Here is a 12,241-nt window from a genome sequence, read left to right on the forward strand (position 1 = left end):
CCCCCCCGGCCCACTAAGCCTACAGGACTGAGAGAAGAGAAAAGGACCTTCCCACTTGGCACTGCTGTATAGGGACTAATAACAGTGCACGTAATTATGGGAATTACTTCAGACAGCACCTGTCATCCATGGAGTAAGGTAGGTCAGAATGAGGGTACTGTCCAGGAAGAACATAAAAACTGCAAACCAGTCAGTGGAACTGACCTGGAGCAAGAAGCCTATAAAATGCACCCTTCCAAAGAATACAGTAGGTGGCCTTTCTGTCTGAATTATCAGAGACACTGTGCCTGAAAACTTCAAAACTTTGGGAACTAGCCTTGACTCATTTTTAGTTAAAAACAAGGGCATTTCTCTGGGGAGGTGCATAGCCAGAGACACTGAAGGGAATAGTAGGCTAAAGCTTTCCCAGGAAACTGGGATGGTCTCTCTGGCATAAAACCTCTATCCCATCTTTTCCCCATTAAGGTTCCTGGATTCTTGTGGAGAGGCAACAAAGGTACTTGCTTCCCTGCTCATTCCTATGGCTAAACCTACGGCTATTTTGACATCTGGGATCATGGAGGAATCCATTCTGCTATTGTTTCCCAGACAAAGGCTCCTCAAACAAGGTAACACAACAGGAATACTGCAAGTGAAAAAGCAGCAGCTAAAGCAGAGACTCCTGCACTGAATTTTCCAGGCTTTCCCTGAACCCAGAACTATGCAGTGCCCACTCAGCCAGGTAGAGCCTCCACCTCCTCCCAGGACCCTTGAAGAGAAACTGCAGAAAACAGCCAGCCAGAGACTCCAGGTAGAAGGAATAGAAGCAGCCAATGCAGGGCCCTCCAGATGTTTGCAGAACTTTTAGCAGTTTGGGCTGGACTTGCTCTGCCCGGCATTGTTTTGCTATTTGCTCATACTTTCCCCCTTGCCTCCTGGTCTCTTTACCTCAGCTTCAATCCACACTGCCATTCTCCTTCTCCACCCACATCACCTGCTTCTTTGCTCCTCCCATTTAGCTGATCCCTTCCTACACAAACCCACCCATTTCCTAAAACCCTGGAACTAACAGGATGCTGCTCGCTGTCATTATATTGTTCCCTTTCCTTTTATTTTTGTGAATCTTGCCAACTTGACCCTGCACCATCTCTTTTGTCTAGTTATAGCATAAGCTTTTCAAGTAAAGTATTATAGTACATGGTTTTGTAGTGGCCAGCACATTGGGGCCCCATTTTTGTTTGAATAACAAACAAAAATAAACAAACAATTTTGTTTGTTTATTCAGTATTGCCGGAATAAACAGGATTTCTATTAATAATCGGCAGAAAAGAGAGAATGAAAGAAGGGAAAGGAGAGAAATCCTAGCCTGTGGCCTACCCTGTGGAAAGATCTGCAACTTTTGCAGACAGGTCTGTGGCTCAAGGATTGGACTCTTAAGTCACCTGTTACATCCAATGTCACTAGAGGTCTTTTTGCCAGGTATGGAGACTAAGACACAGTTGTCCTTAACTATGAGCTGTGATAGGGATCCTCAAATTGAGGGACTGCCACTGCCAATGACTCTTAATAAGAACACTTCAGTCAAGTACACCACTGAGAAACTTCAGCATGACAAACTGCAAACTGCATATTCAAGTGGCACAGTGGCAATGGGGCACCTCCTGCTGGTGACTTGCTGCCTAGTTCAGCTAGTAGAAATGATCAGCCACCACACCCTACATGAGGACTGCCACACGTGATGATGGGAAGGATGGAAGGAAAAAGGCATACAGGATAAATAGCTAAAACTTATATTCAGTTGGTCAATTCTAGTAATTGAGTCTGTTCCTGAAACTCAGTAACATTCTTGTCAGGCCTCAAATTTTAGCTTATAACTGTGTCAGACCAACATGAGCAATGTGGCCGAAGGAAGGGCCGCTACAGCTGGAGAGCACTGAAACAGTTGAGCAACATATTTTATTGCCATTTTAACCATTTTAGCCATTTGCCAAATGTTAGTGGTACAACACAAAATCAACTTACATGAGATGCTATTGTTTTTATCTGTACTAGTCACAAATTTTATGCATTAAATGGCAGACTACCATTCTTGATTGTGATTACTGGAATTTTCACTGTTTAAAACTATCCACCAGAGGGAGCAAATATAATCATATAAAGAAAATACAAGTGTATTAAAACTGGTAAAGAAAAATATTAAGTATCTTAATAATACTTAAAAATATTAAGTATTACAATAAAATGCACATATAATATACAAGGTTATAGGTATTTGTTATGCCACTACAAATTTTCAAAAAGTTTAGTTTTGTATAGCTAATGCAAATACTTTTCTATTCGTTCCATTAACACCATTAATTTCATTAATAGCATGGTAAAAAACTAACTTTAAAAATATTGCATGTCCAGACTATATGGCAGATATTCAGTCCTGCACTAGTACTAGGTTAAATTCACGTATCTTCCTCTTTGAAGGGTAGTAAACTATAGGTTTATACTCTTGGAATGAAAAGATCCCAATATTCCCAAAGTGTATGCAGCACTTGTTTCTATACAATAGAGTTTAAAGTACAGATACTAAAATCAATATAAAAAAAACTGGAGAGGTTTTAAAAATTATATTCACTTTTCTTCTCCCTCTAAGGTCTATACAGTGGCCCTTCAGTACCCTTAGTTTACATATGGTGGGAAGCAAATAAAATATGAAAGTTAACAGAACTGTTAATACTTTAAAAAAATTCTCAAACATTTATTAAAAAAATGTTAAGTCAAATATGTGGCATACGCAGTCTAAGACAATGTGATGAGAGTTTATCATGAACAACATGGTTGTAACTGCTTAAAGGTAACATGATAACATCAAACTGAGGCTGATCATTGCCTTACATATGTATCCCACTACTAAATGCAAGTCATGAAAGGACAAGGTTGGTAATTAGCAGATGTAGGTCTCTCTCAAACAATTTTCACATTGTTAAGTAAAAAGTAAAAAAAAAAAAAAATTAAAGTAAAAAAAAAAATGAGGAACTTGCCTAGTTCCAGGCATTCTTCAGTATACGGACATGATAAAACTCCATACACCAAGATTCTTAGAAAAAGCCTGTGGTTGGCACTACAGAGTTACTACATGTCAAGTAGCGGCATGCAATGGCAGAGTGGTCTGCACAAGCTTATATCATACTTCTCCTCACTTTTCCTGGATAGGTGTTCTGCTTTGCTCCCAGAAGTAATAAGATCACCCCACCCACACAAAAGTGGTTGGGTTGAAAATGTCTACTTACCAAAGGTTGCTGTGGTGGCATTGCTTGGAGACCAAGGGCCTGCTGCTGACCCTGCTGTTGCTGCTGCTGTAACTGAAAGAAACATGGTAACAAACAATAAAGTGTGTATGCAAGGGATTAGGAGCAATAGCAAGAGCAGCTACTTATTCCTTTAAGGATTTATAGCACCATACTGCTGTTCTAGAGTGATGTCAAGGAATCTGATTTTTCACTACTACATTTCTAAGCTCTGATTTGTGTTCACCTTCTGAATCAGTTGATGAAGCTGGGTTCCTCACTACTCTGTTTAGGAGCTGGACCCTACACATTTGCAAAATGCACTATTGAACCAGCCATACCCTTGAAAATGAATGAATATTCAGTGAAGAAATAATTTTTAAAAAGGACAGGGGTGGATTTAAAAGCCTATGTGTGCAGTATATATTCAGGTGTCACCTCAAGGTCTAAGTAAAATTTATTCAGTAATTCTGTTTAAGCTCAACTACTGCACTGGAATGAAAGCATAAAATAACTAAATAGCTGTACCAGGTCAACAAGAAGTAAAAGGATTTCTACCATTTGTTGGTTTTCTTTCCTATATGTATATTTTTTTTAAGCAGTTTAAGTACTTAAAATACTAATTGGGGATATATCAAACCAAAGTTTATAAAATGTTACAGGCTTACAGTGAATCCATCATGTCTTAGCTGCAGCATATATACAATTTTCATAACTAAGTAATGCTTTAATAACCTAGAACTATACATTATATTGTATTATTATAAGGATTTTCCCCAATTCAATATCTGTGAGGAAATGATGCTTTCCGTGAGGAAAAATGTCAACTTTTGATTTCACCTTTTCCAAAGACATGATACAACATTGAAAAATAAAACCATTCAATATTAGGTTCATGCCAAAATGCCCTTTTGAACACTACATTCTAGCTTAAAGAATGATGAATGATTACACTTTAAGATGTATAAATTATGCAAGTTAAGATTTATAATGTCCTGACTACATGGTTCTTCACCTCATATAGTCATTTATATCCAAGCAAGTGAGTGTGGAGTACTACCACATGAAGAGATAGCACTTTCTACTTACTTCGTATTTGGGGAGCATTTGAATTTTGGCATTTTTATTAACACAACCGAGTCTCCCACCTGAAGGAGTCGCTGTTGTCGAATTTGCTGCTGTCTCTGTCTCATCTGTTCCTGAGGCAGCTGTACTGAGTTAAGGTTAGGGTGGGGAGCTGTGGATGGTACATTTTCAAGTGCCCCTCCAACCAAGGAACTCTGCTGCAAAGGCTGATGAGTCAGTCTGAATAGGAAGAATATAGTTCAGGGAATTAAACATAATTTACACAGAAATTTGATGATAGTTTGTGCATATTTGACCCTCTGGGTTAAAGTTCTTCTTGTGTATACTGGAAATGCAATTAAGTTTTACAAAAAGAATGTGTTTCTAGCTGTGAATGTCTAGAAAAATAGTATCTAATGGGAATATGTAGACAGCTCTTAACTAATAATTGAATAACAAGGTTGAAATTAAAAATCATAGGCCAGGTACAGCCATTACATATAAAGGGGTATAAGTGATCGAAAACCAGTCTAAACCTGTAACAGAATAGAAGTTCAGCGCACAGCCTGGTTTAAAAATGGCAGTACCTGGTCTAAGATAGATCTGGATCAATGTGGTATCAGACTTAAGCAATTTAGGTTAGACCCGTCCATTAAACTTCTGTATCAGATCTGCTCCTGCTTCAAGTTGGGTCACTGTCTACCAGCATCCCAGGCTCCTTTGCAGGCCCTTGCTAACCGCCGCCCCCCTCCCCCCGCCCCAGGGTGGCATGCTGGAACTTGGCCCACTCTGTCCCTATCTCTACCTCTTGCCTCCGGCCGACTGTCAGCAAGTCAGGGAGGAAAGGGCAGAGGGAAGCAGGGTCACAGGAGGGAACAGTCCCCACCTCCCCTCACTACCCTGTTATGAAGGGACAGATGCAGCTTCAGCCAGGCAGGGGGCAGGAGGGAATGCTGTGTCTGGGAGGGCAGGTCCAGATCCATGCAGCAGGGGCCTCCATCCCCACCACTGCTTTGATTGCTGCACAACTGGAATGGCGCACACATGTTCTGTTCACTCACGAACTAACATAATCCACTTAGAGAAACCCACATAAGTTCAAATCTGCCATGGGTTTTTGGAACGTCTTTACCTAGCCACAACTTACATATAGAAAAGATATCCAGGTGTCACCTTGACCTCCCTTAGATAAAATGTTTCTACACTACATGTAACATTTAAAATAGGAAGAAGGCACCCTACATAAGCTTTAAGTTTTGCTCCCGCACAAAACCTGTTGAAATGGACTTGAGCTTGAGCATGCAAATCAGTATTTTGGAATAAAGAAAAGTACAGAATATTATAACAATTCCCAAGCAAGCAACAGAAACTTGAGTTAGCCATAAGCCATTCTCTAGACTAAAATCCATGGAAACTATCTGAGATGAGAACAAACTGTTCACAATATAAATACATCCAACATTAAACATAAATCAAAAAGAAACCCAGACCTGCTAGGGTATGAAAATGAACAGTCAGAGGATCCAAACAACATTAACTCATCCTTCTACTGACCCTATGAAACAGCAATACAAATACACAATAGTGATTGTAGTCCCAAATTAGATCTTCTGAACATTCATTTTTTTGTCATGTGAAAATATGAAACTGTGCTTGAAATGTTAGCCATTTTGAATTTGGTCCCCATAGAGCTATTTAGATCTAAAGACAGATTAGAACTGAGTTGACACAGATAGAGGAACATGTGCAGGAGACACCAGAATTCATGAGTGAGAGATTCCCAAATAGCTAAATCAAAATTACTCTCAAAATTGTGCAACCAAACTCTGCATGGGACATGTTTTTAAGATGTTGTGCATGTGGCTAGGCTTCCTCAGGGTGACTGGTGCTTATTTACATGTTGTTAAAATAAAATTGTAACCAACGTATTCTTATAGCAGTGTCACTCAGTAATGGGAAGTAGGTGAGGCAAGGATGTGTCAGTATTGGTATCAACACTGCACAGACACCCGAATTTAGGAGCTCTCTCACATAATACAAAATCAGTAGCTGATTATTAAGACAGACCATTGCTGTCCATAATGGGACTGTTAGTTTGGAAACATAGCTGTAATTTGGTCAATTTTTAAAGTCTGATTAATGCTTGTATTTCATCAGAAGATGAAAATTCTCTCTGCTTCATCAGAAGAAAAAGTTGGACCCATCTTTCATGTGTCACAAATAAAAAAAGATGTTGAACCTTAAACCTTAAAGGTAAACATCAGTTATTCTATAATGTATGGGCTAGGATCATACTTTTTAGCTATATGCTGAGGACATTCAAGTGTGAACTGGGAAGTAGGGCAAATTACAAGCAGAGCATCATAAGAGCACCTCTACCGCTATTCATGCAGCATCTAGTTCAATGAGGCCCAGTCCTGTTTAGGACAGCTTGGCATGACTACATGATTGTATATATACATTTTTTTGTGTAATAACTTTGTGGCTGGTTTCTATTGCATCTTACAATGAACATGTGGCTGGTTGGACCACACTGAGGTTTCCCCCAGTGCGGTCCCTGCTGGCCAATGATTACCTGATGGGGACTGCACCGTGGTCATGATCTTAGGTGTGCCCCCTGTCCCCCTACTGGCAAGTAGGTCAGTGGCCCAAGTGAGTAACCTTAGCAATATTTTTCAACTGTGAGCCAAATACAAAGGTTTATTCTTACAGTTTGATACTATCCTCAGATGCACTAATTGGCCTACAACATACAAAGTTAAAATTAGGTACTGTATTACAAACATATGTCTCCAATTCCTTTGGTCAGATTAGTCATTTTGACTGCTTGATTACTTACGTAACTTATAAATGCAACCAAGTTGCATCACACTAACTGAGAAATATAACATCTGTAGTATAAAGAAAGCCAAACAACTGTTCTACCCTCAGAACCCCGCCAGTCATAGCAGCCTCAGAGATACTTTCAAGAAAGCGTAGGAACAACAGCTTTTAAAACATCTTCATAAACAGCAGGCTTCTAAATCATGTACATTCCATTCCAATTAGGAGTAGATGAAATTTATGGAATATGGGATTCTGAAAATCTTCTCTCTCTCTCTTTCCTTTTTATTTTCAAAGCTTTGAGTTTGTGAAGTGCCTTTTCTTTTTGGCCTGGGTATTAACTTAATTTTGGATGTATTGTTCAATTAACAATGCATATTTCTAGATAAAGGGCACATAGTATTAGGAACATAATTCACCATTAAAAATAAGGCTGACAAGTGACTGACTGGTATTATACTGTGCCAGTGGGATTATCCAAAGTACTCAGTAGTAGGCTAACACTGTTTCTGCTGATACAAATGGGAAAACTCCCAATGGTTTCAGTTAGGAACAGAGCTGGGTCAATATAATCTTTTATTTTCACAAGAATTTCCTGCTTTTCCCTTTGCTTCATTTTTTTCTGATGGCCTCTCCTAACATATGGACAAAAGCACATTTGAGGCACTTTAGAAAGGGGAGGAGGAGCTGCCTCTCAGGAGCATGAATCACAATCTCACTGTGCCATTAGTATGATTCTATAGCAATACAAATGAGCTAAATCATCTTAATTTGACTTCAAATGATGCAGGGTTAAAGTTGGAGAAGTTTTGTTACATTTAATCTGCGTTCTAACAGCTTATATTGGGATCCTTTGAAACTGATGAAAGTTTTACATCTGTCTACATTCTTAGGCCAGTGGTTCTGAGTTTCTTAGGTTCAGGGCACCCCATGTACAACTTTTTTAATGTAGTATCTCACTAGTTGAGAAACACTGTTATGCTGCCTCAGTTTACCCTGGTGGTTCTCAACCAGGTGCAGCCACCACCACAGCCAGGTGGAACTGCCCCCAGCACCTCATGCATAAACAGATAAAGCAGGTAGGAGCTTCCACCTTTGCTCCAGCCTTTCCCAGACCAGTCCTACCACATTCCTCCCAGAAGCAGAGGTACACTACATGACCCACATGCCTCTGTTTCCAGGAGGAGCACAGGGGGCCCAGCTGGGAAGGGCTGCAAGCAGGACTGGGTGCTCCTGACAGCTTATGTGGCTAAGCACAAGACACTTAGGGCAGTTCCACCCACCCACGAAGGCAGTAGTGCCTGTGATGCAGCGCCTCTGAAAAGGTCTCTTGTCACCTTGGTGAAGAACCACTGTCTTAGGCAGATGTGTAAGCCACCACAACACACCTTAATTGAACGTTCAAACAAATACCAATCTGGTGGAATCAAAATTAAACAACTCATTTTTTCCGATCACTAGTTAAACTATCAAGCAGATTTGTATTTTCTAGATCTTCTGGCATTTAGTTCCCTATGGAAACCTGGAGGACTTGTGCATGAAAACTAGTTTATGGCATGAGATATTACATTAGCAAATCCCCTATGTATTATTATTTATTTTGGGGTAGCAGCCAAAAGGAATGTATAAACAGAAGGGACCACTTGTGTTAGATGCTGCAAAAACACATGGGATAATCTGGTCCTTGCACAAACTATTTACAGTCTGAAAGAAAACAAAAAGCAATGAGTAAGTATAAACAAAAACTTGGGGGTAGGCTGGGGACTGTGGAAAAAGGATAGATGCAACTGTCATAAAATAGACCAGTAAATTCATTTGGATTAACGGGCCAAAAATTAAGTCAAGCATCAGGATTAGAATCAAGACTACACAGCTCCTCCAATGTAATAAACCAAAAGAATTCTTACCTTTGAGTGCCTGTTAAAGGCTGAAGGTAGGCAGCAGCTTGCTGTTGAATGTACCCACTTGGCTGCTGTTGCATCTGTCTCAGTCTTTCTATTAGACTTGGATTCGAATGGGTTGCTGGATAAGTTCTAGGGTTGTAGCTGGGGGAAAGCACAACACCACCAGGCTGCTGTTGTTGCAAAGGCATCTGAGTACTGTACATTGTGTATCCATGAGGCATTGTCTGTGTGAAAAACCACCAAAGATGCAACTAAATAACTATGCAATCTACTTGAATATAACCTCAAATAGCAAATCTGGACAAACAAGATACCTAGTAAAACATTCTGCTCCATAATTATATCAAACAACTGCCTCTACAGGAACAGCATATTTCTCTCTTTTTTCAGTGGGTTCTTACAGCTGCACTGTAACAACACCCACATCAGTTTTTAATTCGTGTTTTGTCAGTTTTGTTCTGAGCAGTTTCAGTCAGATGAGATGACTTTTGGCTTCAGCACTTGCAATTAAAAACTTTTTTTTTTTAAGTTTCAGACCTAACATGACAATATGGGTCACTGAAGAAGGGCAGCAGTATCAACCTTGCTGTAGATGGGCTTAATTTCAGAGTCAGCACTGCTGAACACTAGAATTCCACAGTGTTGCTGGGAAAGGGCTGGAAGCTTGTCAAGTTAAAAAAATCTGTTGGGCTAAATTACATGGGATCTGAAGCATTTCCTGTTAACAATGAAATTCCAAGAATCTATTAGTTAAATTCCAGTTTAGTCTTTACTGCAGATCTAAAGCAGGATGATGTGGGGATGCTATGGCCAATTGCACCGAGGTGCATTACAAGGTTAGACCTTCAAATTTCTATGCAAGTGTTCTATAGGAACGAGACAGTACCTGTGCCTGCTGTAACCCTGGATACTGTGGAAGCTGGGAAGAAGGTCGTACTTGTTGAGTGAAAATAGCAGCTTGGTCTATTGGCTGGCCCTGAAAAACATATTACAAGTCAAATAAAACCTGCTTATACTAAATAAGAGTCTTTCTGTTTGGGCCATGGACCTGACCAAATCATGCAGTCAAGAGTTACTAATTTATGAACATAATTTACCAGTTTCCCTCATGAAAATTCTGTTTTATGACAACTAAACTGAATGTTAAGCAGCTTGTGCAGCTACATCCTGCTATCGATGTAGAAGACTTTCCTTTTATCTGGCTTGTAACTCTATTGCAACAAAATAATGCAGTAAAAAATACAAGCGCTTTCTAAAAAGAAAGGTTGCACAGGTTATGTGCACATAAAGTCTCAAATATAATTCAACCCATTTGATAAAAATGTAACAAAGGACAGTGCACTGAATTGTGTAGGCTTATGAGAGCGATGAAAGCTGTTAGTCTGAATACACAAAGAAATAACTTCCTGAAGACACATGATCAGTTAGCTTCTCTTCATAATGCAACATGCAAAAATGATAACAGAAGACTTCACTTATCAGAAGCTGCTCAGTTATTATGAAGATATACAAACACCTCCTGGGAAAAGAAACATAGTAGACAATGCAACCATCCCTAGTAGAGCCTGAAAGCATATGCAGTATATAAGCATTGTGCTCATTAAAGCCCAATTTGTCAATTTAAAATTTTCTTCTACATTTAAGTATACAGATTATAAAATGCAGTCCAAACCAAATGAATCCAAATGACTGAACAGAAAGTTGTAACAGCTGGTAAAACTGCAATCAGATTTTCAAAATTGAACACTTTACTTCTGCTATATCTAATTAATACCAGTTTAGAAAGGATTTCAGTTATCACTTTATATGCATGCTTCAAAAGCAAATATGATAAAGAAGGAAAATAGGCATCAATACAAGATCAAGCTTGTTAAATATATGGAAATGAAAAAGTAAAAGATACAAGCAAAGCTTAAGGTTTTTTATTTTTTTCTGTTTTTGTAATGTTAAATCCTAAAACAGATTAATTGGAAAAAACATCCTAATCAATAAACATTCAATGTCACACTTGATACATGGGACAATTCTCAAGAGCAGAGTTTTCCTTCATCATGCACCCTTGTCTTTTTAATGCTCGCATTCATTGTGCTACATAAACTATAATATTGACAGCAAACATGCGAAAGAGCAAAAATCATACAGTTCATCTATTATTTGGAACGTGCCATAAAATAAAAATACATGGGTAAAAACGAAACCTGAGACAAATCTATCTGGTCTGAATGGACACTACAGAGGGAAGGAGAAAGTAGTTTGAGAAGGGGTAGTTTTGTTTTGGAGAGCCAAAAACAGCTCAGGCTCAAAATTTAAGCAACTCACAAGTAGGGGCTGGTTGTGCTATATCCTGAGACAAGTACAGCAGGAAGGGTTTAGGTCATGAATGAGATGTCCACTTTCTTTTCCAGTGCCCAAGCAAAAACTCTCAAAAGAGGCAGAGGTAGCAGTTCCTCACTTTTGCTACCTTCCTTCTCAGGAGATTAAGAGACTCAGACACTGGGGGGTTGTTGTCTATCATATACTACTTATTAGAAACAAAGATGCCAGTGTGAGGTGGAAGACACTTGCAACTGTCTGGGATTTTCCTTGTTCCTTTCTTTAAGGCTAAGTAATACCTTATAGGGAACTTTGGGGGGTTGGGAGAATTATTAGAAACATCTTCCCCTAAGTAAAAGGTCATTAATACAATAAAATAGATATTGAGCCTGTCATCCCACTGAGTCTCACCTTGCACAGTTAATTTATACGTGTACTAATTAAATACAACTAGGGTGAAAAAACACATTTGCAAAATCAGATTGGAATAGTTAAGAATTTCAAATTAGTAGACTACAAACTCTAAGTGGGCCAAATTCACACCTAGGTAAGCACACAAAAATAATAATTGGAAGTCAATCAAGTTCTTCTTAATAATAGCAGATGTAGATTTGGTACTGTAGTTTAAGGTAATATATGCAAGGTGTTTTCAGGTATGTCTCAGTAAATTTAAAAAGAGGGAAGGAGAAGGAAGAAAGAATTACAGAAAATACATTACAGAAGCAGAATGGTCTCCAAGCCGCATTCAGTTTCTCTCTATTAGGTGCTAAATGCTCTGTAATTATACTTTTAAAGTGGTTGATCTGTACCACAAAACAGTTAAATCTTAATAAACCATCAGATCTGATGTCTAGGTTCCAAACCTTCTAATCCTACAAT

General features: G+C 39.0%; 1 protein-coding gene across 1 annotated transcript in view; it reads right to left on the reverse strand.

The window, feature by feature from the left end:
- The window catches only part of LOC102375165 (mediator of RNA polymerase II transcription subunit 12-like protein), a gene marked incomplete at its 5' end in the record, with an annotated part of 76,399 nt that overhangs the window by 20,359 nt on the left and 43,799 nt on the right, over positions 1-12,241 (reverse strand). Inside the window, 4 exons of the mRNA XM_006034039.2 lie at positions 3,261-3,332; positions 4,406-4,562; positions 9,053-9,273; positions 9,936-10,025. Coding sequence (XP_006034101.1) covers positions 3,261-3,332; positions 4,406-4,562; positions 9,053-9,273; positions 9,936-10,025 — 540 coding nt within the window. The remainder of the gene's footprint in view (positions 1-3,260; positions 3,333-4,405; positions 4,563-9,052; positions 9,274-9,935; positions 10,026-12,241) is intronic.

The sequence above is a fragment of the Alligator sinensis genome, unplaced genomic scaffold (genome assembly GCF_000455745.1).
Source record: "Alligator sinensis unplaced genomic scaffold, ASM45574v1 scaffold1127_1, whole genome shotgun sequence".
Taxonomy (NCBI): Eukaryota; Metazoa; Chordata; order Crocodylia; family Alligatoridae; genus Alligator; species Alligator sinensis.